This window comes from Meles meles, chromosome 7 (genome assembly GCF_922984935.1).
Source record: "Meles meles chromosome 7, mMelMel3.1 paternal haplotype, whole genome shotgun sequence".
NCBI classification, from domain to species: Eukaryota; Metazoa; Chordata; class Mammalia; order Carnivora; family Mustelidae; genus Meles; species Meles meles.
Genome location: NC_060072.1, coordinates 27,063,495 through 27,091,469, shown reverse-complemented (window position 1 = coordinate 27,091,469; position 27,975 = coordinate 27,063,495). Strand labels below are relative to the sequence as shown.

The 27,975-nt window shown below is 39.5% G+C and overlaps 1 protein-coding gene across 1 annotated transcript; it reads right to left on the bottom strand.

The window, feature by feature from the left end:
* Positions 1–72: 72 nt before the first annotated feature.
* On the bottom strand, positions 73–27,975 carry UBE2N (ubiquitin conjugating enzyme E2 N). The gene is made up of 4 exons (XM_046013190.1): positions 27,806–27,975; positions 1,821–2,067; positions 1,459–1,599; positions 73–796 (listed from the first exon to the last, which is right to left on the bottom strand). The coding sequence occupies exons 1-4, from the start codon at positions 27,833–27,835 to the stop codon at positions 756–758; spliced, it is 459 nt and encodes a 152-aa protein (XP_045869146.1). The 5' UTR covers positions 27,836–27,975; the 3' UTR covers positions 73–755.

The following is a 27,975-nucleotide window of genomic DNA, read 5'->3' as shown; positions in this document are numbered from 1 at the left end:
TAATTTTTAAATACGATTGTCACATTGGGAAAATGAAATAAACACAGTAAAATAAACTGTACAAAGGCAAAGTAGAATAACAAAAAATATTTTACTAAAACATAAGATTTACAGAAGTTTCCAGACAAGCCATACAAAATGGTCACAAGCTTTTTCTTGAAGGAAGGATTCTACACTTGACAGCAAAGTCACAATGTTATTAGTGAGGGCTGTGATGTTTGTTTAATGTTCCCATTTTGGTTCAAACAATCAAGCTTGTCCATCTACAGCGTCTAAATAAAGTTAGACTTGGCTAGAGAGCATATTCTAAAGAACTGGTTAGCTGCTTTTAACCAATGCAATTAGATCACCATAAAAAGGGGGAAAGGAGCCCATAAAATTCAAATAAAACTACCTCTCCCCCTCAAAAAAGTAATAAAGAAAAACACCCACACCCCTGCAGCTAACCCTGACAACTACCTTCATTCACAGTGCTTAACCATGATGGGAGAAATGAATAAAAGCAGAGAAGGGCCGCTGCTTTTAAACGTTTCACAACAATCCAGATGGTACTTCTAGCCTCTGCTCATGCTTTACAACAGTGAATCAGGACAAGACATAGATTTGCTAATGTGCATTTAATCACCAAAGGACTGAAGATGTCTGGGCTTTTATTCTGTAATGTTTCTAAGACTGTGTCCATTAAATGCAAACAAAAAAGGAAGAAGTCTTGGCAGAACAGGATAAGTGATGCACACTTGATGATCAGATCGATTTTAAATATTATTCATGGCATATAGCCTAGTCCATGCTCTAGCTGTAGACAAAAACAAACGTGCAATTATTATTTTACTTAGTTCAATATGTTACTTTCCAAACTCTATAAACATAAAGCAGTATTATGTTGAATGCATGCTATTTTCTATCATCTGGATAGAAAGATGGAAAGACTGTGTGTATACACATAGATGGAAAGACTGTGTGTATATCTAATTACCAAAACACTACAATGGAATCCAGAAATTCTACAAAATTCAGCAGGATGAAAAGAGTTGTCTCCTTCATTTCTAGATATGCTCTCCACTAATTTTGTCAAAATCTGTAACAGGAAGAAGCTTACTGCTTTTCAAACTCCCTAGCTATAAACTGGCATAGTTTTACTGATCAGATGAATTACAAAAGCAGATCAAAAGGTTCAAAAGTCTTCTAGTATCTTCATGTACTGCTAGGTGAATGGTACATAAGGAGTATTTGATAAACCAATTATAGGCTGTCTTTACATTTGGGGTAATGCAGCAGGCCCCAAGACATAATTTAAACATCTGCTGTTGAGAGGTGTTTACATAGTACAAACAGGATATGACTTATTCCTGTTAATGTATTTTTCCTTTTTGTTAAGACTCGAAAGAAGTTTTTATAACGGTAGTATATATTGTTTGAAAAAGTGGAGTGGTGTGAAGGAGGGTGGGTATTAAATACCTGTTTCTATGGCTTGGGCCTCGTTGGTCTTCCACTGCTCTGCTACATCGTTTGCTAACGGATCATCCGGATTGGGAGCACTTAACAAAGCCTGGATCGATAGCAGAACTGTGCGGATCTGCAGTGCTGGGGACCACTTATCTATGAAGGCAACAGGCCCAGAATGATCAAGCATGAAACAAAAGCCCCAGAACTACAGCATTGCATTCCCACAGACCTTTGTGGTCTTTATATAAGGTAACGTTCAAATTCTCAATACAAAATTCTCAATTCTCAATACAGAATTCTCAATACAGAATACAGATCTCTCAATAAGAGAAAAAGGAGAAATCTTAGTATATATTAATAAAAGAAACACTTACCTTTCAAAATATCTAAACATATTCTTCCCAACTTGTCTACATTAGGATGATAAATTTTGGTCATGAAACGTACTTTAGGGGCTGCCATCGGGTATTCTTCTGGTAGGAATAGTTCAAGCTTAAAAGTCCCTCCCTCAAAGGGGGAATCCTGGGGGCCAGCAATGACCACATGAAAATAACGGGCGTTGCTCTCATCTGGTTCTGCTTTAATGCCAGGAACTGGTTCTGCCAGCAAACGCTGGGTTTCCTACAACAGAAAAACATGACACATTTATGAAACAAATGTCACTTTGCTAAACACCAAATTAAAAATTAAGAAGTTCGTCTCTTGTGGGGCGCCTGGGTGGCTCAGTGGGTTAAAGCCTCGGCCTTCCTCTCAGGTCATGATCCCAGGGTGCTGGGATCAGGCCGCATCGGGCTTTCTGCTTGGCAGGGAGCCTGCTTCCTCCTCTCTCTCTCTCTCTCTGTCTCTCTCTCTCTGCCTGCCTCTGCCTGCTTGTGATCTCTGTCAAATAAAATCTTTAAAAAAAAGTAGTAGTTCGTCTCTTGTGACTGGACACACAGAATTTATCCACTCTCCCGAAGGGTTTATATTTATTTTTTTAACTCGAAGTTCAAAGAAAACACTCTTTAAATAATCCCAATCACCTGAATGCAACTGTAAGTGAATAGTGATGACATACACTGCAGCTGCAAATGTCTGAGAATATGCTGATAATAAAAATTAGGCTGATGAAACTGATTTTATACTAAGGAGAGAAGTGAGGGGAGTGGAAGAGAGAGGAGGCAAGAGAGAAGAGAAAAAAGAAAATAACACTGGGGTTATCACACAGGTAAAGGCCACTTACACTGTTTAAACTCTACCAAAACCTTTAAAAAGTAAAGTTAGGGGCGCCTGACTGGCTCAGTCAGTACATGAACTCTTGGTCTTGGTGTTCTGAGTTCCAGGTCCATGCCAGGTGTGGAGATTACTTAAAAATAAAATCTCCTAGGGAGCACCTGGGTGGCTCAGTGGATTAAAGCCTCTGCCTTGGGCATGGGTCATGATCCCAGGGTCCTGGTATCGAGCCCCGAATCGGGCTCTCTACTCAGCGGGGAGCCTGCTTCCTCCAATCTCTCTGTCTGCCTGTCTACTTGTGATCTCTGTCAAATAAATAAATAAAAATCTTTTTTAATTAATAAATAAAAATAATGAAATCTCTTAATTAATTTAAAAGTAAAATAAGTTCTAAAAGTCACTGAAAAATCTTTCCTCTAAAAAACAGAAGGGAATGTAGGAGGGCCAAGTGCCTAGGGCTAGAGAACTATATACAACCTTGACACTGAACCCTTATGCTGCTCCCCAACAATCATTAGTTCTCTTTCCCATCTTTCTCCCTCCTAAATATCTAGAACACTCTTTTCTCTCTCTTCAAACCTCCAGTATCTCTATCCTCACGCTCATTTTTGGCTGATGACTCTGCTGTCTATTTCACAAGAAAACAGATACTTCAAGTTTGCACACCACCTTCAACTGTGTGCCCATATGCTTTGCCTGTCCTCTTGTCACTGTGGATAAAATGGCTGTCACTCTTGGCTAAGACTGACCTCTCCTCTAAAGCATTAAATCTTTTCTCCTTTCCACCTATTCAAGGACATTGCTGTAGGATCTCTTTCTTCTCCCGAACCAGCAGTTCCCCCTCCTCATTGGCTCTTTCCCCAAACTGTACAAACTTGCTGTAATTTCTCCCAGTAAGAAGAGAAAATAACCTTGACCTCACTCTCCCACCACCTCCTCACCAGCTAATGCACCACTGCTTTGCTGCTCTTTCAAAGTTATCTATATCTGATTGTTTCCAATTTTTCTCTTCCCCTCCTATCTTGAACACAACTCTCCAATCAGGGTCTAGCCACTAACGTGCCTGTTGAGGTCACCAGTGATTCCCACACATTTAAATCAAATGGCCAATGCTTAGTCTTTATCTTATTTGTCCTAAATGTAACTTACATCTTACCCAGCTGGTCTGCCCTCCTCCTTGCCAAACATCACCCAGCTTCCTACAGCCGAGCTCTCCAGATTCTCTTCCTACTTGTCTAGCTGCAACCTCCTTTGCTGGTTCCTTCCCTGACTCCCCAACAAAGAAGTGCACCAGGGCTCTGTCCTAGGGCTTCTTTTACACACTTCTATAGTGATCCCACATTGTCCAACGAATCTAAATACTAAATACACCCTGTATACGATGTCTCCCTAAATTCATATCCAGCACAGATCTCTCCCCTGGATTACACCTCTTCTATCCATAACAAGTTGTTCAACAGCTCCTCTTGTATATCTTAATGAGCATCCCAACTTAGCATGACTTTTCCCACCTTCAATATGCTCTTCCCCCAAAGCCATCTTCATTTTAGTTAACCATCAATCCATCCTTCCAACTGATCAAATCTTTCCCTTTATCTCCACCATATCTAAACTGATCGGCATATTTTGTTCGCTTGATTTTCCAAATCTACTGGACTGCTTCTTACCGCCCTGATCCAAGCCACCATCAGCTCTCGGCTGGCACACTGTAATAGCCAAGCTTTGTTCTTCCTGCTTCTGACCTTGTTCCCCACTCCCTCCTGGGTCTGTGTTCCATGGACCTTTGGAAGTCCTTACAATGACGCCCCCCCCCACGCCAAGAAGAGGTTTTATATGATCCCCTTACCTGGCTACTCTTAACTCATCTTCAGCTATGTTTCCCCCAATACTCTTACCTGGCACTTTGCCCCAGCCAGATTAGCAGCTTTGTAATTTTCCAACCTGCTGGACATACTCCTCCCTCAAAAGCTTTCCCCTTGTCTTTTTTTTTCCCCTGAAATTTCTACCCGGTTTGCTCCCTCAGAGCTCCTAAGATCTTCATTCAAATGTGTTTTCTCAGGTAAGGCCTCCATAATTGAAATTGCAAAAGCCCAGTTCCACCTAATCCCACACCCTCCCTATCCCTGTTGCCCTAATGTTATCTCCAGAGCACTACTAACACATTACATATTTCACTTATTTTGTTCAGAATGGAAGTGCCATAAAAGGAGATTTGTGCCTGTTTTATTTACTGCTATATCCTCAGCATCTGGAACGGTGCCCAGCGCCACAGATGTTCAATAAATACTTGCTGAATTATGAATCTATTTGATGTTACAAAGAACAAACTATCAGAACTGCATCTTCAACATTAAAGCAGTGTTATTCAAAGCAGGATATGCACATCACAGGAGGATAACAAAAGGATCCATTCACGCATGGGAAAAAATAACCTAACTTTTATTTATAAACTTACTTTTTTAGCCAAAAATAGTTAACACTCAATAATAGAAACTGACAATTCCATGTGTAATTTTATGTTAGTAATACATATTCAACATTTTGAATAGGCATGTGCAGTTGAAGTTTTAGAACACTGCTATATCTGAAGTTTTAGATATGAAAAACAATGAGAATACTGTATTTACTCCACCTTCACTTATGAAAAATCCTACACCTTACACCATTTCATTCTACAGCCTACAGGGTAGATACTAAAAGAGATTTCCCTGTCTTATACTGAAGTAATCATAAGATGCAGATAAAAAATTAAACTCTTTTCCAGACTGTGTTAAACCCATAGCCATTTAAAGCAATGTCTTTAGTACTTTAATTAACTAGAGACTGGGTTTTTTGGCTTTGTTTTAATGACAGCAGTGCAAGGGAAATGAGAAACTGAAATGCTGTGAACTACTTTTAGCAAAATGTTCTTTGGGTTCAAAGTAAAACATTTTTACTGCATAAAAAATCTCAGAGGGGCACCTGGGTGGCTCAGTTGATTGACTGCCTTCAGCTCTAGCCTGGCACTGGGCTCCCTGCTTAGTGGGGAGTCTGCTTCTCCCTCTCTGCCCCTCTGTCCCCCAGCGTGTGCATGCTCTCTCGCACTTGCGCTCTCTTCCTCTCTCAAGTAAATAAACAAATCTTAAAAAAAAAAAAAATCTCAAGAGGCAATAATGAAGCCTCCCACTGTGGGAAGTCCACCAACATGGAATTAGAACAAAAGAGGCAGGTCTTCATTTTTAGCAAAAAAAATTAAAATAAAATAAAGATACTAAGGATCAACAGTAAGAGTAAAGGAATGAGAAAAAAACTAGATGGTAAAATTCCTTGAATTCTGACCTCTCCTCACCTCGACCCTCCTTTTATTTTGTCCCAGGTCTTCCTATTTTTAGAAATCCAGAAGCTGGAAGATTGGTGAAAAATAGAAAAGGCTGGGGTCTAAGGGCCCCCAAATCCCACTCCTTGGTTACACAAAGTAGTAGCAGCTCTATTCTAGGCTATATAAAGCTGTTAGAAGGGCCTCCAAGATCATATCCCAAAATAACCTCAAAATCACACTTGGAACGCACTGTCAGATTCATCATTCCTTCCTCATCCTCAGTTCCTCCTCAAAATAAGACTCTTTCTAAAGAATGTACATATTAAACATACCACATGACCTGATCAATTATAAAATTTAATCGGAACACATTCTAGCATAAGCTTTTAGGTGTGGAAAACAGTTTGAAACAATTTTTATATGCTCTCAAGTTCTCATGGGATTTTGATATAATGAACAGATGCATAATTATTTGACTACATGGCACTGATTTCCCAAACAAACCCACAGCATAAATTATGGGAGGAAAAAAGAATAAAATCCAAACCAAATGGAACAAGTCTCACCCACAGAACTTAGAGTCCATTTTTTTCCCGAAAAAGGCAAAAGTGGGTAGGAAATAAAATCCTTCCTGCTAGTACTCACACATGGGTAACTATGAAACACATTCTAGTTTTATATTATTCTTTGGTAAAAAGACAGTGAAGTACAGTATGACTTCTTCAAGTCTAGAAGTAACCAGTTCAAATTCCTTCTGCATTGATTACGTAACTATTACTTTTGAGCAAATAATTTGCACTGCTCTGAGTCTCAGCTGACTTATCTATATCATAATTAAGATTACCTCTCATGCAGAGGTGCTATGAAGATCAAAAGAGGAATACTACAGAAAGACTTAACAAATGAGATCACAAAAAAAAAAAACAAAAAAATGAGATCACACAGGAAGGTCATAGCCATATACAACCAACTCAAAAAGAATTAAGAACAAAGCACAGTAACAAATCTTAAGATTTATTAAACAACAGTATTTGTTTATTTTTTTTAAAGATTTTATTTATTGAGGCCCCTGGTTGGCTCAGTGGGTTAAAGTCTCTGCCTTCAGCTCAGGTCATGATCTCAGGGTCCTGGGATCAAGCCCCACATCGGCTCTCTGCTCAGCAGGTAGCCTGCTTCTCCCTCTAAATCTTGCGGGGGGGGGGGGGGGGGGGGTTATTTATTTATTTGGCGGAGAGAGAGAGATTCAAGTAGGCAGAGAGGCAGGCAGAGGGTGGGGGTGGGGGGCAAGCAGGCTCCCTGCTGAGCAGAGAGCCTGAGCAGGGCTTGATCCCAGGACCCTGGGATCATGACCTGAGCCGAGGGCAGAGGCTTATTAACCCACTGAGCCACCCAGGTGCCCACAGTATTTGTTTTTAAAGAAAACAGAATAACCATTAGTTGCATTTTGATCCTAGTTGTTTAAAAGCAATCCTCTGACCCAATCCCAGGCAGAACTGAGTTTAGGCCATACAGAACAAAAAGTATTATAGACTATTTAGGGAATTAGTTACTAAAAAACAGAAAAGGAAGTACATAAAAATAGAGTATGAATTTAAGTGGCAGGAAGACTAAGTCTCAAGGAAACTATCTCATCTTACAGAGTGAGTATAATAGTTCATGCTATAAATACCTTAAAAAGGAATTAAGTAACATCAAATTGATCTGGTCATCAACAGATCTACTGGGACTTGAAGAGCAAATTTCAGGATTATACCACAGTAAATTGCAACACTTGACAGTCTGTCAACTAAATTCCATTAACTAGGTCTTGTCCCTCTGTAAAGTTCAGTAACAACTTGTGCTCACTATGAAGAAATGTTAAGGTCTTATTATACATTTAAGGCAGTGAATGAATTATGTACAGTAAAATTTTAGATAATAAACAGTATTCTTAGAAAAAAAGTGGCAGGGGTGCCTGGTGGCTCAGTCAATTAAGTGTATTGATTTTGGTTCAGGTCATGATCTCAGGGTCCTGAGATCTAGCTCCAGGTCCAGCTTCACGCTCAGCAGGGACTCTTGCTTGAGATTAGCTCTCCCCTTTGCCCCTCCCCACCCAAAAGAAAGGAAGGAAGAAAGAGGGAAGGAGGGAGGAAAAAAGTGGCAATTCGCATATAAGAAAAGTTGATCCACTTAGTAACTTTCTACATACACCTCCAACTTTCTATATACTTTACATTACATTATATACATATATACATTATTACACTACATTACATTATATACTTTACATTAATAACTTTCTATATACACCTCCAACTTTCTATATACTACCTCCAACATACACTTACAGCCACTAGGTTTTTTTCCTATTTAGAATATCCTCTGGTGGCACCTGGGTGGCACAGTCAGCTAAGCACCTGACTTTTGGTTTCAGCTCAGGTCATGATCTCAGGGTCCTTATATTGAGCCCTGCTCGGCACTCAGCACAGAGTCTGCTTAAGACTCATTTTCCCTGTCCTTTTGCCCCTTACCATGCCCTCTCTCATTTTCTAAAATTAAGAAAGAATTATTCTCTGAAACACAAAGATGTTTACTAATGTATTACTAATAATGTCAGTTGTGGATCTTTAGATCATCTCATCCAAGAGCCATCTGACTACACTTGGTAACACCATCAATTTTATTATCACAACTAGTCTATCAAACTGAGAGGTGCCTCAATGATGTCTGCTCTGTGTACTCCAGCCTCTGTTAACCACAACTACAAGCAATTTAAAAATATTACCAAGCAGGGGCTCCTTTTCTGGGATTACTGATAAAGCTAAAGCCTATTTTTCAAATGTAAACTACTTCAAGGGCATCTACAATTTCGCCATCTAAGATAAGTGGGAATTTAAAAAAAAATGTTACCAACATTTTGAGTGTCATGTCCCTAACATTTTATCCATGAGCCATGTCGTTTTTACTAGACAATTTTGGTCTGTGAACACAATGAATTTTAGGAACGCATACATCTCATTACAGGAGAACTGACTGTATTTATTCTGTCTGGGATTAGAAACAGAGTCAAAATTGTGCTCAATTTCCCTACTACACCACTTCCTTACCAATCATTAGGGTGAGCTAGAGGTGCATATAGCATGATAAAAATGGTTGATGAATAATTTCTCTACAGCAGTGCTGCCCAACAGAAATACGAACTGCAAATATAATACTAAATTTTCTGCTAGCTACATTAAAAAGTAAAAAGTTAAAATTAGTATTTTATTTAACAGTATATTCAAACAGTATCATTTCAACATGTAATCAACATAAAAGTTATTAATATAATCTTTTTTCATACAAAGTCTTCAAAATCCAGTAATTTATACTTATATACTTACAGCACATATCAATTCAAACTAGTCACACTGCAACTGCTCAATAGCCATGTGGGGCTAGCAGCTACTATACAGGACAGTGAAACACAAGACAATACTGTTATAATGTTACTTACATATTATCAATATAATTTATTTTATATAGTGAGTAAAAACTGGTAGAGAAACTTTAAAGTATCACTTTTTTCCCCTCAAAAGTTCTATGCAACAGTAATGTCAGAACATCTGAATCACTATTAGGAATGCGGCTATTAAGGTTTGGTACAGTCACAAGCCTGTGTTCGAAAATAATGACTCGTAGCCATTTCAAAAAAACAGCACGGACAAAAATTAACTGAAACAAGGCAACTGCATGAAAAAATAAGGGTTAATCCCTCAGAGATCATTTTAATTTTTACAGTCCACACTACCCCCTAGTGGATAAAAGACATAACATACTCATTTGAACCCCTTTTTCTCCTCCAATAGCTCATAAACCATTTTACTCTAATTCACTAAGTTTTTTAAAAATGTTTACCCTAAAGTCAGAGGAGACTAACAATTCTCAAGGCACACCCTCCACCTTCCATTTTCCCCTCTACTCCCACACACATAAACCTCACATTTTCCTTCGCTGAAAAGAAGGAAAAATGGAAGAAGCCCTTTCAAAGGCTCTAGGCACCAAGGACTAAATCTTAAGATTTTAGACCAAGCTATCCCTGTGATGAAAAGCTTTATTTCTAGTTGGACCGATAAGTAGTAAGAAAGTACAGCTGACCCATGAACAACATACAAGTTAGGGGAACGAACCCCCCGCGCACAGTTGAAAATCCACATATAAACTGACCCCCCAGAAACTTAACTACTAAGAGTCTACGGTTGACCAAACACCTTACCTATAAGTCAATTAATACATATTGTATGTATGTATTATACACTGTATTCTTATAATAAAGTAAGCTAGAGAAAAGACCATGTTAAGAAAATGAGGGGCACCTGGATAGCTCAGTCATTTAAGCATCTGCCTTCAGTTCAGGGTCATGATCTCCCGTCTTGGGACAGAGCCCCATGTCTGGCTCCCTGCTCTGGCTCCCTGCTCAGAGGGAGTCTGCTTCTCCCTCTCCCTCTGCCCCTGCTTGCACATGCTCTCTCTCTCTCAAATAAATAAATAAAAAATTTTTTAAAAAAGAATCACAAGGAAGAGAAAATGTATTTATAGTTCTGTACTGCATTTTTAAAAAAGATTTTATTTATTTATCTGACAGAGAGATCATAAGTAGGCAGAGAGGCAGGCAGAGAGAGAGGAGAAAGCAGGCTCCCTGCTGAGCAGAGAGCCTAATGCGGGGCTAGATCCCAGGACCCTGAGATCATGACATGAGCCGAAGGTAGGCACTTAACTGACTGAGCCACCCAGGCACCCCAGTGCTGCACTGCATTTATCAAAACAAAAAAATCCACGTACAAGTAGACTCACTTATAAACAGACTAGTGAACACATTTCAAACCCGTGTTCTTCAAGGGTCAGCTGTACTCTGTATTCCATTTTGGAGTAATATCCAAGAGATGGAATGGAATAACCTGGTCTAGAACTCTCTAGTTTTTTCTCTCAAACCAAGACCAAATCAGTACTTCCCTTAAGTTCAGTGAAAAGGAAGAGAGACTTGGAAGCCAGGGAAGGACTTCTGAAAAGCTAAGTTCTCTTCAATTGACTTGTTTCTCAGGTCTGAATTATCTGGAGTTGCCTGGACCTTAACACCACCCCTCTTACTACAGCTGGGACAATTATTTGAAGATGAGAACTCCAACTAGCAAATGGTGGTGGTGAAGTGCTAAATACATGATTGCTCAATGAATGAATAAATAAATGCATGTGTGCTTAGGCACCACACAGAGCTGATAAGAAGAATTACTATACTTAACTGTTAGTAGTGGGTAACTTCTACCCCAGGAATGGCATTTACAATTATTCCAATCACTGGCAATAGACAAAAATCTGAAAATCCTACTAACAAAGTGTGCCTCCAACGGAAAACCATTAGGCTGAATTCCTTGTCTACCACCCCCAAATTCTTTTGTTCCACTAAACACCTCAGGTTATACTGCAGTCTGTCTCTTTTCCTGCCCCGACTAGTCTGTAAGTTCCCTAAGGGCAGGGACTCTATGCGATTATTAAGCACTACACCCAGATGGGCAGAGAAGCAATTAAAAAATCAAGTAATAATAACTGTGCCAAACAGTGATTTAAGTGCTCTACATGTATTATTAACGCAATCTTCATACCCATTTTACAAATGAGGGAAATGAGAAACTAAGACTAACCACTTGTAACCAAAGTTAGGAAGTGGCAGAGCCAAGACTGAAATCCAGGTAACTGGGCTCTACTCAGTCTAGCTTCAGAGCCTGATTTCTTAATCTCAGTGACCTATAGAAAGACAATTAACAATATGAATAGTAAATCTCAAATGTATGTCAGGACAGTAAATAGCACAGAAGTTAAGGAAGGGTTACTTTCAGTCCTTCATAATCATGAAAAAGTGCTTCATCAAAGAGGTAAATTAATTTAAGCCATAATGTCACTTTTTTTCTTTTTTTCCTTTGGTACTGGCAACTGAAGGAGTATACAGTCTTAGTAACATAAATGAAGTAGAAAAAACTCTGCTTTCTTTAATGGAAAAATCGGTATATGTCATTTTGACCTGGAATTATCCATTATATGGTAAGCCACTTTGCCTATCTCTGTTATTACATGAAACCAACTATGCTCTAAAATGTTGTGACTCTGAAATATGAATTTACTAACAAATGTTTATTTTGTACATGGCACTGTGGTACCAACTAATTTAAAGGAAGAATTTTTAAAAAGTCCCTCTGTCCTTCAAGAATTTCTGTGAGTATAAAATATATTTATAAAAGTCAGTTTTTGAAAGATGCATTTTCAAATATGGTATGTCAAGGTCTTAGAGAAGGTACAGGCAATTAGGGATACTAACTACAAGAACAACAGGACTACAGTGGGAGCACATTATGTTTTTGCTTATTTCTAAAGACATCTCAAAAGTTTTCTGGGAAGATAACTTTACATCTCCATCTTTTTGTGTTTTTTGAAAGATTTCTAAATACTGGCGTCACTCATGAAAGTTAACATCTCCATTTTTTTCTTAGTTTCTGATTTGTTGGATAATATAAACACTTCGGGGGCGCCTGGGTGGCTCAGTGGGTTAAAGCCTCTGCCTTCGGCTCAGGTCATGATCCCAGGGTTCTGGGATCGAGCCCCACATCGGGTTCTCTGCTCAGCAGGGAGCCTGCTCCCCACCCCCCTCTGCCTACTTGTGATCTCTGTCTGTCAGATAAATAAATAAAATATTAAAAAAAAAATATATAAACACTTCGTTGCCTGGACTTTCTTTAGCACCAGCTCAAAATTAAATATATTTACTGATCTAAATAATGTAACTGTCCGGGGCGCCTGGGTGGCTCAGTGGGTTAAAGCCTCTGCCTTTGGCTCAGGTCATGATCACAAGGTCCTGGGATCGAGCCCCGCATTGGGCTCTCTGCTCAGCCGGGAGCCTGCTTCCTCCTCTCTCTGCCTGCCTCTCTGCCTAGTTGTGATCTTTGTCTGTCAAATAAATAAATAAAATCTTAAAAAAAAATAATGTAACTGTCCTTTGGTCTTAATGAATTCTGTGTCTTAGGAATGATGTCTTGGAACTCTGAATGAAGAGACTATCTAGCTTAGTAACACTTCACTGAGATTGCTGCTGTAATAAGGTCCTTAAGGCACCATTAGCAAAACCATCAAAAAGCATTTTTTAAAAACTTGAATGCTTCAGATTCTGGGAAGAAGTATATAACTCAGTAGGTGAGGGAGGAAAGGTCTTCTGTATTAATCCTGAATGAAAACAGGCAATTTTTTAAATGCCTATTTCTGTATAGTGAAAACTAAAATTATGAGTGATGCCTTAGCAAAAACCAGTAAACTTGTACTTTAAAAAAAATTCAGCATTTAAGTTAGAAATCATCTAGATTGTGGGTTTCTTTCTTAAAATTTCAATTGGTTAAAGTTGATAATTCATTTTAAGGCCTTTATGTGTTAATTTCAGCCATTCATCTACACATTTGTCTACAATTAAACAATAGTAAAATTCCGCCATTCATTCATACCTTCCCTTTAGTATAACGCTGGAATTGGGAGCTTAAGAATGTGAAAGTCTGAAGTAACTGTTGTTTGAAAACAGAAAAAGTTATCCATAGTCACAAAGGATTATGTAAGCAGCATAAGAAAAATTGGGTTCATAATGGGTGTTCATCATTCCTTTAGACCACCTGACAGGCTGAACAGCCTTGTTGGGGAATAATAACCCCAACCTTTACAGATCCCCACCTCCCTCAACAGAAGCTTTAGTCTTGGGAAGTTTACTCTCTCCTAAGCATGTGTGAGATTTAGGTTCAGTCAAAACCTGTGCATCAAAGGTAAAATACAACAGAAGGATCCATTCTGGAGATAATAGCAGTAGTTACCTCTAGACAGCACGGAAGAGGTTCTAGTGCAGCATTCTGTACTTGGCATTAGCAGTCGAACTGCAGAGTACGAGGCACACAATTTCAGCAGTAAAGTCTCCACCATGCTGTGATTCTGAGCCTTGTTTCCTGACTGCCTCTTTCTTTGGCACCCCTGAAGATTATGTGATATCTCAATAATACTATTTCTACTTAAACTAGCCAAAGTTGAACTCCATTGCTTGCTAAAAATACAAAGCTTAACCTAGATAGAAAAGAAAGTGAAGAAAAGGAAAGAGTTAATAGACTCAGGGTTGGGGAGATGAAAAGGTTAAGAAGCAAAGCATCTCTCTGGGATTAAATGAGGTCAAAGGAGAGCAGGATAACCTCTCTATCAAAGAACTTCTATGTAGTTTAACTGCCTTTAGAAAGAGAACTAATTTCACACTGAAAGAGCTAACTTCTAACTAAATGTCTGGTATACCCTCTAGGGAAAAAACCTGGAGCTAAGACAGCTCTATTTAATCCCAATCTTACCTGTACCAATTTGTTATACAATCACACAAATTCACTTAACCTCCCAACCTTCTAAAATTTAGTCCCTCCAACATTTCAAAGATTCCCTCTAGCACTAAAACTAAGTATTTTAACATTGAAGTGGGTTAAATCTTACTGTTTTATGCTCCCTTCTGCTAAAAGGTCCCCTTTTATAATACTCTTATTTTTTTAAAGATTTATTGTTTTTGAGAAAGAGCAGGGAGGAGCGGAAGAGGGGGAAAAGAGTCCCAAGCAGGCTGTGCTTGGGACTCTTTCTCAATTGGGGCTCAATCTCAAGACTCTGAGATCACGATGTGAGCTAAAACCAAGAGCAGGGTGCTTAACCAGCTGCACCACCTAGGCACCCCTATAATACTCTTTAACACTGTTATTATTGCTCACCGTTTCGCCCTATTGAGGGAAGAGGTATTATGGACTGTATCCGCAGCATCCATGCCAATGCTTAATATCTAAAGAAATTTGCTGCTAATGGTACCTGCTTTCCCCCCTCCAATTTTTTCCCACCAGCTCATTAATGAAAAATACAATGTTGACTTAAATAGCTATACTCCTAATAACCAAAATCTGGTTAACATTTTAGTATGTTTGTATTATTCTGACAATGACAAAAGCCCTTTTAAAAAGTTTAATATTTTCACATTTTTTCAATTACTGTGTCAGTCTACCCCACTTTCCTGGTTGTTTTACATGTAAATTAATCAACATTCCTTGCACAACTATGTGGCATAAATGGGCACTTTTACTGGTCTCCAAGCTAGTGGCTTCTCTGGTACAACTACCATATATTACTTATTCAATCCTTGATCACTAGTTACTTCAGGTTTCAAATGTGGTAATCAAACAAAATTTAAGCGCTAAATGCCTGAGGTCTTCACTAATAAAGAAAGGCCTATGCTTATATTAACAGACAAGACAGAAGCAGAGCAGATTAAATTTTCAGTGCGGGAAACAAAAACAAGTTAGACCAAATTTGCATTCTCAATCCAATTGTGCCACTGACATAATTCTGTCCAAAATCCAAACCACAAGAAGAAAAAATACTGCACACTAAACACTGAGACAAACTAGGAAGCAATCAGATATTAGGGAATCCCGTCTCCCCCAAAATAAGCACCCTTTAACAACGCTGCCATACTGCACCACTCCAAGGGAGGCCCATTCACATCACAGTCTATATGAATGGCACCCCCTGAAGTTGTGCAGTGCAAGATCCCAAATACTTTGGATTCAAGAATAAAGCTTCAGGGCGCCTGGGTGGCTCAGTGGTTTAAGCCGCTGCCTTCGGCTCAGGTCATGATCTCAGGGTCCTGGGATCGAGCCCCACATGGGCTCTCTGCTCACTGCTCAGCTCCCCGCCTGCTTCCCCCTCTCTCTCTGCCAGCCTCTCTGCCTATTTGCGGTCTCTCTCTCTGTCAAATAAATAAATAAAATCTTAAAAAAAAAAAAAAAAAAGAAACAGGAAACAGAAAGAGATGTCAATGAAATAAGACGAAAAGACCAGCTTATATGCCAAGTTTAAAAAGTCTGAACCTTACCCTATATACAGTGGAGAACGACATGATCACATCAATGTTTTAGAATAATGCGATGGATGGGGAGAGAGGGACATAAGTGGGCAGTAAGTGAAGACAGAGAGATGAGTTCTGAGATTATTGCAAAAACAATCAGGAGAGGATGAGTAAGGGCCCACATACAAAGACAACTGGAAGGAGAAGACGGGAATGGGTTAAGAAAAGTCAGAAACAGGGGAGCCTGGGTGGCTCAGTGGGTTAAAGCCTCTGCGTTTGACTCAGGTCATGATCTCAGGGTCTTAGAATTGAGCCCCGCATCGGGCTCTCTGCTCAGCGGGGAGCCTGCTTCCTCCTCTCTCTCTCTCTGCCTCTCTGCCTACTCGTGATCTCTATCTGTCAAATAAATAAATAAAATCTTAAAAAAGAAAAGTCAGAAACATTCCTGAGGCTGACTCCATCGTGGGCTTACTAGCAAACTCAATGTGGAAGAGAAACACTGGGAGGGAAGAGGAGGAATAAATCTCAGATAACTGGGTTAATGCTGACATAACAAGGAAGAAACACTAAAAGTGTTGACACACATGAGGGGAGATAGCAAAATACACTCTATTGTTTAAAAAAAAAAAAAACAACCAGTTGATTTAAAAATGTCAGTAAGACATCTAAGTGAAGAAAAAAGGAGGCATTTGGAGACCTGAAATTCAGCACTAAATTTTGGAACCACTGATCAATGTGGACCGAAGCCAGGTAAAAGTAAATAAAGGTGTTCATAAGACTATATAATGAGAAAAGGTTCAAGGTCTGACCCCCAGGAGGACATATACATTTAAAGGTTTTGAAACTATCAAAGCTGATAGGATACAGGCCTACCTACCAGTTATACTGGAAAACTATACATTTCTTTTAGAATACTGCTAACTACTCGAGCCTTTGTGGGTTTTGTTATTTGGTTTTTGGGTTTTTTTAACTGCTTAAGAGCCAGTTTAAAAGCCAAAAGGGAAAATCAGTTCCAGGATTATGTGACATGGGTTTTTTCTCACTGTTTCAAATTCTGCCCAAAGGGATCATATAATCATCGAGTTTTCAAATACGAATTAGAAATAACTGAGGCCCAGGGTAAGTGTGTGACTTGGCCAAGGTCACAAAGTTTCTTAATCTTTCAGATAAGAATAAAAGGTCAGGGCTGATCCTTAACATTATTCACCAGCATTAGCTTAATTTTCTCAGTGTCCAGCAATCAAGTCTAATCTTCAAAGATAAAGATTTACCACCACTTAAAAAAAAAAAAAAAAAAAATTTATTACCACTGACAATTTTTTTTTTTTTTAAATAATGGCTCACAAGGCTGAAGAATATTTCTTAAATGTTCTAAAGCAATGTAGGTTTCAAATATAACTAGTTTTGAAGAACAAATACAGATTATTTACCTTATAAAAGTAACGCTTTGCTTCAGCACTGTCATTTCTTAAAAGTTATTTACTCAGAAAACTTTAGCTAAGAAATTTTAAAGGGAATGAAGTACCGATACATGCTATAATGTGAACCTTGAAAACACACTAAGTGAAAGATGCCAGACACAAAAGTCATGTATTATATGATTACATTTCTAAGAAAAATTCAAAACAGACAAAACCAGAGAGACAGAAAAATAAGCAGTTCTCAATGGTTGAGGAACTAAGAGGATGGACAGTGACTACTAATGGGTATAGGATTTCTTTTCGGGGTGATGAAAATGTACTGGAATTAGTGGTTGCACAACTTTGTGAATTTTTAAACCCACTGAACTGTACATTTTAAATGGATAAATCTTATGGTATATGAGTTATATTTCAAAAAAAATAAATGAAGCATTTAGGTTTTCCTTCCATTTTCAGTAAGATGTTAGCCACTTTACGAACTGAAGACCGAAATAGCAAAAGAAAATGAAGGGGAAAAATCATATTACTTAATTATTTGGGTATATAACATACTTAGTATATTAACTGAATTTTCAAAATGAAGACCCATTCATAAACTACACTTCTGAAGAAAAAAAAACTTTTTAAAATTAAGACTGCCTTTAAAGTGCCTATGGTCCAAGCAAAGAAGTGCTGACTCATGTTACAGCTTTAGCACTGCTTAAGTATCTTCCTGGAGTTGATATGTGTAACCTGGAATGACATCCTACTCCCAACTCCCCAGACCCGCCACCTCACTTTTCTACTTACACTTTAAAATTTAGCTCAAAAATCTAAAAATCTCTAAAAATCTCTCTCCCTAAACCAATCTTGATGGGTCTCCCCATCCTGGACTGTCATGTCTTCGGTGTTCCCACTGATGCCTTTGCTCTCTATGTATGAGAAGGTACTGGCTATGTGATTTCTTTATTAATTATTTTTATTAACATACAATGAAAGAGGAATAGCTGCTCTTTAGTTCCTTCTCACCCGAACCCTAAACTCCTCCAAGTGAAAGGATTCAGGAGGGCAAGAGAGGAAAATATCACCCCAGACCAAAGTCAACCCATCTTAAGTGAAACTATTACTAAATAGGGACTCACTTGTGCAAAAGCCTCTAATTAAACTACAATAAAAAGACTTTGATGAAAAACACAAAAGCTGGGGCACCTGGGTGGCTCCGTGGGTTAAGCCTCTGCCTTCAGCTCAGGTCATGATCCCAGAGTCCTGGGATCGAGCCCCGCATAGGGCTCTCTGCTCAGCGGGGAGCCTGCTTCCCTCTCTCTGCCTGCCTCTCTGCCTACTTGTGATCTCTCTCTCTCTCTGTCAAATAAATAAATACATGAAAGCTAAGCACTCAGATCCTGCAATGAACATGTTTTTCCACTTCATTTGCCCAAATAATAAAATATAAAATACAAACACTGCCAGTTATTATCTAGGGGCAGATAAGCTCTGGTGCATTTCATCTACAGCACCTGTGATGCACAGATTTAGATTGCTTAAGTTCATATCAGAGCTCCACCAACCACTTAACCCCTCTGTGCAGGTTTCCATATCTGTAATTCAGGGTTTAAACTAATATTCCTATCATGGGCCTGCTGTTAGAATTAAGTAAATTAATGCATGTAACATGCTTAGAACAGTACCTAGCACATAGTAAGTGTTCAATAAAAGATGTCTTACTTTACTCAGTAAAAACTGTATGACCAATCTCACTTCAGGAACAGCTGTCACACCACACTCTGGTGAATGATTCATACACTAAGTCTGAATTTAACAATTCAAAATTCTTCGCCAACAGTTGATTCCAACTCACTAAACTTAGTAATTAGACAGTAATACTTCATAATGGGACCCTAAAAATTACTTAAGACACTATCCATCACAAGACTAGATTCCTGGAATACGGTATACTTTTGTGTACTCTTTCTCTTCTGCTTTTTCTCTTTCCAGCTTTCATACCTACTATTCCATCTACCCAAAACTCACTCTCCCTCCTTCAACTTTACCTTTTAAAGATTTTATGTATTTATTTGACAGAGAAGAGAAAGAACACAAGCAGGGGGAGTAGGAGAAGACGCAGGCTCCCTACGGAGCAGGGACCCCAAAGCCAGGCTCCATCCCAGGACTCTGGAATTGTGACCTGAGCCAAAGGCAGACACTTAACCAAATGAGCCACCCAGGCACCCCTCCCTCCTTCAACTTTAAAAACATTCTCTCAGAGTGCCTGAGTGGCTCAGTAGGTTAAGTATCTGCCTTCAGCTCAGGTCATGATCACAGGGTCCTGGGATCAAGCCCCGCATCAGGATCTCTGTGCAGCAGGGAGCCTGCTTCTGCACCCCCACTCCCTGCCTGCCACTCTGCCTACTTGTGATCTCTCTCTCTCTGTGTCAAATAAATAAAATGGAAAAAAAAAAAATCTCTCATCCTTCATCCTCAGTCTATGGTAAATCCCATGTGTATCTTTTCTCACAACACGCCTCACTTTAATTTCTTGTTTCATGACTGAGTTTTCCATTAGATAGTGATGCATTCATTTTTTTTATTCACCTGGCTTAGTACTAAATACATATTATGCATCCAGTAAGTGTCTATTTATCTGAACTGAAAATGTCTCAAGAATGAATTTTTTAAAAAAGAAGGGATATTAAAAAGGCAGAAAAATCACAATTTCATAGAATAATGAAATTTGGCCTTGGGCTCTTACTAGCTGAGTACATCATTTGTGTCCCTGCCCTATAGTAAGAGGGGAAGGGGATGGTAATTCCAATTGTGATAAGAACACAAAGACTTTATGGGAATAACATTTTCCTTAGTATAAATTATTTTTAAAAACCTTCAAAAGTTGTAAATAAAGGCACCTCTAGTCTCAAGACACAAAGATAACTGTTATGCTTCTTTCTAGTATTTTCCTGACTACAATGCCTTTAGTCACTAGACTGTAAAGACTTTGAAAATAAAAACAGATTTGCCCAAAACAGACCAAATTACTGATCGAGACATAATGAAAACTGAAGGAGTTTAGAAATCTGAACAGATTAGCCAAAAAGCAAAATATGTCAACATTAGATTCTGAAAACAGTATCTAAAAGCACTTAAGGGCCCTTAGCTAGATCAGTCAGCAGGGCATGTGACTCTTTGATCTCAAGGTCGTGAGTTCAAGCCCCAAAAGCCCCATGTTGGGTACAGAGATTATTTATCAATAAATAAAATAAAATCATTTAAAATTATAGCTAAATCCTAATCATTTAGAAACATCTGAGTTGTAGGCCAAATCAGAATAATAAAAATTTTGATTTTTAAGTATCCCTTTCTAAGTACCTTTAAGGGATTCTAGAATAGCGACAACCAGGATTTAAAAAAAATAAAATACCCTGAATAGTGTGATATGTATTAGTGTTATATCTCTAAGCTATATCACACTACAGCTCTTGAAAGAATAGCTAATAGAAAAGTCTCTCTATTGATTCTGAGGGCTCTTTACCAGTTATCTAGTTCTTTCCATTACACAATAATGGTTTCTGCCACCAGACATGCTAGCGCCAGTTTTCAGACTATGGTGATCCTACATCCTATCTAATCCACAAATTAAAGATAACTACTTAGCATTTAAAAACAAAACAAAAAATACTTCATATAGGAAACATTTTTAGAAGTTGCTAAGATTTCTGGAGAAGTTAACTAATCCCCTATTACTCCATCTCCTAATTTACATATCCATGCTGATGTCCTTCATATATATTTGCAAAGAGAATTTCAACTGTGTAATAAGATACCAGTCCAACACATCTTTCATACAAAAGAATATTTCTTGATATAAAATTACCACACATATTATGCCTTTCAGATCTATTTTGTTTTTATAAAGTAAAGTTATATAAAAATTAGGCACCTACATCGAAACTGATGACTACAATTGTAATGCCCAAAACCCCTAGTGGATGCTCTCCTCATTCCCCTGTTTCTGGTATTTATTTCTCTAGTGCATACACATTCATAACTCACAATAACAGATTTAAATGTATGTTCACAATCCGTACTACTGAATCTGTAGTACAACTTAATTGCTTCTTAAAACCATTTATATACAAGTAAACCACCCTATGGGATATAGGGGAAAAAGCAAAGTTACCAACTTTCAGCAGAATCCTAGTCATCCAACTTCTCTGGCTTACAAACCCATCAGAGAAGGAAAACACTGGGCATCCTCTTAGGTAAAACTCTATAGCTGTAAGTCGTCAAACTGTGAAAAAAAATTTAGAACTTCCACAAAGCAAATGCATAGTATTTCTGTGCCATAATTACTTAGCATGGTAGACAAAAGTGCTCGCTATTTTGACAAAACTCAATTTCTATTGTGAAAGTCAATCAACCTCAACTAAAGAAAATGCTTGACACAGAGAAGCTTAAAAAATAACACTCAACTGTTATTTTTAATTTACTTTCAACTAAGCCCACACTTCATAATCAAAACATCAGGCCGTAAATTTAAAAGTATCCTTACAACCTGAAAATTTAATCACTACCAAAAGCAGTCCAGGGATTCTTAACTTGGAATCCATCGAGACCAAGAGGATTCACAAATAAGCTTGTCAAGAACCTGAAACCCCAGAAGTCATATAAAAAAATATGGTTTATTATCCTAGAATGGTCAAAAAAAAATTTTTTAAGATTGTATTTATCTGTCAGAGAGAGAGAGAGCATGCACAAGAAGACAGAGTGGCAGGCAGGGGCAGAGAGAGAAGCAGGCTCTCCACTGAGCAAGGAGCCTGATGCAGAACTCAATCCCAGGACCCTGTGATCATGAACTGAGCCAAAGGCAGCGGCTTAACTGACTGAGCCACCCAGGCATCCTGGTCGAAAAATTTTAAAAAAGATTTATTTATTGAGAGAGAGACAGACCATGAAGGGAGGGAAGGGGAGAGGGAAAGACAGAATGTCAAGCAGACTCCCCATTGAGCACAGAGCTGGCAGCGGGGCTTGATCTCAGAACCCTAAGATCATGACCTGAGCCAAGATCAAGAGTCAGACGCTTAACCAACTGAGCCATCCAGGCACCCATGAAAATTCTTAACAGAAAATTCTTAAACTGGGACAACCAAAAGAGCCAAGCACCATACTGTTTCTGGTCAAGATTTTACTGTAAGAGTTTATCAGTTTCTTAAGAATGTTTTAATTACATATAACAAGTCCATCCTCATCATGTTAGACCTTCATGCCTTTTTTTAAATGGAAAAAAATTATCAGTCAGACTTTGAAGGCTCAAAAACAGGGCCAGTTACCTGACTTTCCTCACTAAAAACTACCATATGTACTAGAACAGATATCAAATGAATGGCTTTTAAATAGTGACAGGAAAAAAGAAATATCTGTATTTTTAAAAATCAAAATTATTAAAGTAAAAAGTATATAGAACTCAAGTTCAATGCAGAGACAGACAGAAAAATAAATTCTAGGAAAGACTGGTGAAAATCTAATCTGAATAGGTTGGTTTGCCAGGTTTTAATCAAATAAGTCAACTCCTTGAGTAAGTTAACTACTATTCTTTAGGCTGCATTTTACCATCTTTGTGACTAACTTTGAGAAGATCAAGACCACAATTACAGATCTGATTTATCTGCTCCCAAAGTAACTCTAATTCTTTATGAGGAACAGATTAGGAAGGATCTCTTAGTTATCTTTTTTTTTTTTTTTTAAATGGAGAGAGGGAGGGGGAAGGGAGGATGAACAAGCCAAGCCGGGAGGAGGGTCAGAGAAAGAGAGGGAGAAGCAGACTCTGCTGAGCAGGGAGCCCAATGGGGGGCTCGATCCCAAGACCCTGAGATCACGACCTGAGCCGAAGGCAGACATTTAACTGAATGAGCCACCCAGGTGCCCCTAGTAATCTTTTAACTTACGTGATTTTACACTGTAACTGCTCAGTCACTTTTAAAGACTAAAAGAGCTCTGGCCAAGGAGAAGAAAGAAAAAAGCAAATTCTTAAAGTTCTCAGTAAAACACAAAACTGTCAATATTCAGTATAATTCACCATGTGTGCAAAATACTACCAACTGTAGGACTATATTAATCACAGCACTGTTTGTATAGCAAATTTTGGAGACAATCTAAAAGTCAGCAATAAGCAATCAGTTAAATTAAGGTCTAACAGCACAGTTTCACAAAGAACCCCTCTAAAAAAAATGAGTCACCTCAAAGATAAAATGGGGGAGGAGATTAAGGTATTTGCATTGGGAGGAGGGGACTAGGCCTAATACATTCATACTAAATCTGTCTGGTCTTTCTGGAAGAATTCACAATAAAAATAATGATTGTCTGGCAGGCACCTGAAATGCTGAAGGGCAGATGAGAGAGTCTTTAGCTTTCTCTATGTACCTAGTAGAACCTTTCAAATGCTGCACTCATGTACTTCCTATTAGACAAAATAAAAAACTGATTTTTTTTTTAGTGAATTAAGAGATTAACTTCTAGCTCAGAAATTAAGTTTTAGCTCGATGATTTAGACAGAATCTACTAAGCAATAACAATGTCAAATTATGATATAGAATAACTCTGCTAAAACTTTCTTCAGAGATTGAAGCACACTCAATCATTCATTATTTCAGTGCCCATTACATCCTCTAGGTATTAGAGCAATGCCCAAGTCATCTAAGAATCCCCCTGCTTTTGTGGCGCTTTAGTAGGAGCAGAGATAAAGAGTAAATAATATAACTTCAAATACTATTAAGTGCCACAGAATGGAGAGGAGGAAATATGGGAATGAAGAGGAAATATAATGGTGGGGAAGAGGAAAACTGTTTTGGGATAATTAAGGTAGACTTCTCTGAGGATGACATGTGAGAAACTGAATGATATGCCAAAACAAGCAATGTAGTAAACAGAAGGAAAGCCCTGTCACTGGAACAAACTTAGCCTCTTATTATTCAGACAGAGCAACGCAACAATGTGAATGCAAGAGTGACCAAAGGACAGACATGCAGGAGATGACCTCAGAGGCAAGCAGATGCAAGGAAGGCCTTGTAACTACAGGAGAAAAAGTCAAGATTGTATTCTAAGTGTGGAGAACCTCTACAGTTCTGAGAAGGGGAGTGACATGATCTGTATTTTTAAAAAGTAACACTAGCTGCTGCTTAGGAGCAGCTGTATTAGGAGACTACTGTATTAGGAGACTAATACAGTAGGCTAGGCAACAAATGATGGAACTGAAGAGTGGTTTCAGAGAGATGGGTAAATGTCGCTGATTAAGGGTATATTTTGAAAGCTGACGCCCTAGGGGATTTTCTAGTGGATTGTATATGGGAATCTGAATGAGACAGTAAATGAGTGAATAGAAATTCAAAAAAATCATCTTATATTTGTATAGTTATTCACAGTTATCAAAGTATATTTACATACATTGTCATTTCATAATAACAAAAAGCAGGGAAAGGTCACACCTGGTCAAGATCTGAGTTCTGTCCCTTGCCAGTTTTAAGATCCTAGGAAAGTCATCTGAATGGGTTTCTAGACTATATAAGGTAGTCTACTTCACAAGATCAAGATCTACAAGTATCAAATGGTGTAAGATTTTTGTAAAGGTAGGAGCACCTAGCTGGCTCTGTCGGTGGAGTATGCAATTCCTGATGTCAAGATTGTGGATTCAAGCCCCACATTGGGTGTAGAGATTACTTAAAAATAAAACCTTGGGCCCCTGGGTGGCTCAGTGGGTTAAAGCCTCTGCCTTTGGCTCAGGTCATGATCCCAGAGTCCTGGGATCAAGTCCCGCATCCTGCTCTCTGCTCAGCGGAGAGTCTGCTTCCTCCTCTCTCTCTCTCTCTCTGCCTGCCTCTCTGCCTACTTGTGATCTCTCTCTGTGTCAAATAAAATAAAACTGTTAAAAAAAAATAAAATAAAACCTTAAGGGGCGCCTGGGTGACTCAGTGGGTTAAGCCTCTGCTGTCAGCTCAGGTTATGATCTCAGGGTCCTGGGATCAAGGCTCAGGTTGGGCTCTCTGCACAGCAGGGAACCTGCTTCCCTCTCTGCCTGCCTCTCTACCAACTTGTGATCTCTGTCGAATAAATAAAAATCTTTAAAAAATAAAAATAAATAAAACCTTAAATTTTTTGCAAATGCAAATAATGACCAGTTGGCAGTGAACAGCATCCTATCAATAGCTGTCCAATGAAAGAGGTGTGTTCATACAATTCAGGACAGCACAGCTACCTACCCAGCAGCACCACCACCACCTATTCTACATAGAATCCTGTATTGCAGATGATAAAAAAGAGGCAAATCTTAAAAAAATTCTGATTAAGAAACAAACATTTTCGGATGCCTGGGTTGCTCAGTCAGTTGAACGTCCAATCTTCGTTCCTGCTCAGGTGATGATCTTTTGGGTCTTAGGAACCAGCCCAGGGTGGGACTCCGTACTCAGTGGGGAAACTGTCTGAGAGTCTCTCCCTCTGCCCCTCCCTACCCCCACTCAATCCACACACATTCTCTCAAATAAATAATCTTTAAAATATTTTTTCACTGATTATGGTAAAATATACATAATACAAGAATAGCAGTAGACAACACATTATAGTCTTGTAATCTTTCCTAGGAATTGGAGAAAACAGTTCTTTTAACTTAAGCTATAAACATTGAAGTAAAACCACCTAATTTTTCCAAGATAAAACCCAAATGAAGTCACCTTTTTATCAAAGAAGTGCTATCAACAATATACTGTAAAATTAAGACCATATTTACAAATTATCTGTCTTGGTTAAAATGCTAAAATGAAATACCTAGTGTAAACTAAATTGTGTGCCAAAACTGAATTATGAGGACTTCAAATCACTGCCATAAATCATTTCTGTAACTTTATTAAACAAAGTTCCACAGGATTATCTGTTCATCCAAGGCTTTCGTATTACTGCAGATTATGTCCAGAATCAAGCAAAACTGGAAAAAATGTTAAACCTATTTCATTATGTATTTTGGAGAATTATTAAGAATGTCAATTTGTATTATGTGGTCAATAAATAACCTGAATACAGGAAACAAAAATTTGAAGACATCTGGTGTACATCTAGATCCCCCATGTCTCATTTTCAACTGAAGCTTCAATAAACATGACTGGGGTCATATGAGGAAAACCACATTGTAAGGACCATTCAACGCATACAGCAATTTAACTGCCTGGGACAGAGTCTGAGACAAATTCTTAATACAATAAATTTTACACTAGGAAAGTTCACATTAGAATGCATCACGCAATGACAATCTGCGCTACTTCTCTAATTTCTAAGAATTTCTACCTTATAAGAAGTCTTATTTCTCCAAATCAAGCAACTCTAGGTCAGAGACATCTCCCCAACTCAGGTATATTTAAATTGCAGAAAGCACGGCACAATACATCATCCATTAAAAGACCTTGGACTTTTATGCATCTCCCCCCAAACTTTAGAACAAGCTAGATTAAATACACGTTCATCACTTTAACTCGCATATTAAGCAACACAGAGGTTCAACTAAAATCTTCATTAAAAACGACAAGAAATTTCAAGGTTCTGTTTTTATGTACTGCAAGAAATACTGCACGTCTGATGACCTGATATTACATAAAGAATTTACAAAACCAGTATGCCCATTTTTCATAGTTCCACATATATTTGCCAAAGTACAGTATTTATAAAGAGCCGAGGAACAGTTTAAACATTAAAGTGCATAAAATCGAGAGGCCAAGTATTTCACCAAGTCCCCCTAACATGCTCTGCCGCTCCCCCAATGTTATGTTAAACTATTTCCTCTGAGTAGAAACCGCTCTCAAAGAGTTTGCCAACCAGAGTAAAATCACTTCACAGAGATAAAGAGCGGAAACGTATTTAGAAGAGATCACGAAAGCGAGGGCAGCGGGGAGCGCAGCCCCACGTCTCCAGACCCCCGCAGCCTGCGGCGAACATGTGGCTACGGCGGCAGGACGCACGGCCCTCCCGGAGCCGCCTCCCGGGGCTCAGGGCCCCGCCCGGCCTCACTCTCCTGGTTCATTCATTCTGAACCCGGGGCTTCCGCACCCCCGCGCTCACGCCCGGCCCGAGAGAAGGCTCCAGGGCCGAGGACCTATGACCGGCCAGAACTCCCGCCCGGAGTCCGGGCCCCGCCGCGATTCGCGCGCGCCCGCGGCCTCCTCCCGGGTGGTCTGAGAGGCCGCGGAGGCCCGCGCCGGCCCGCGCCCAAAACTAGAGCCCCGCAACCCCGCGGCCCCACCCTCCGCCAGGGTGCAAGCCAGGCCTTCCCCGCCCGCCGGGCGGCCAACGGGAAGCCCCCGGTCCCCGCCGCCCCGCTGCCCCACCGCGGCCGGAAGTCTCTCCGGAGCCCCCTCCCCAGAGCCTGACTTCCCTCCCCTACACGGCCAGACCCTCTCCGCGCTGGCCTGGGGCCTCCCAGCGCGGGCTGCGGGCCTGGGGAAGCGAGGAGCCGCGCCGCCAGGTCCGCCGAGCCGTCAAGAGCAGAGCGCAGAGCCGGGGGTTGGCCTGGGCGGTTACCTTGATAATCCTGCGGGGCAGCCCGGCCATCTTGTCAGATCCCGAGTTCGGCCTCTGGTCTCGACTCTGGCTCCGCTCGCCTCACGCACGAGTGGAAGTCCGGGGCTCCACTTCCGGGGGACGTTGCCGCGCCCGCCGCCGCCGCCTCCGCCGAGGCCCCTTGGGAAATG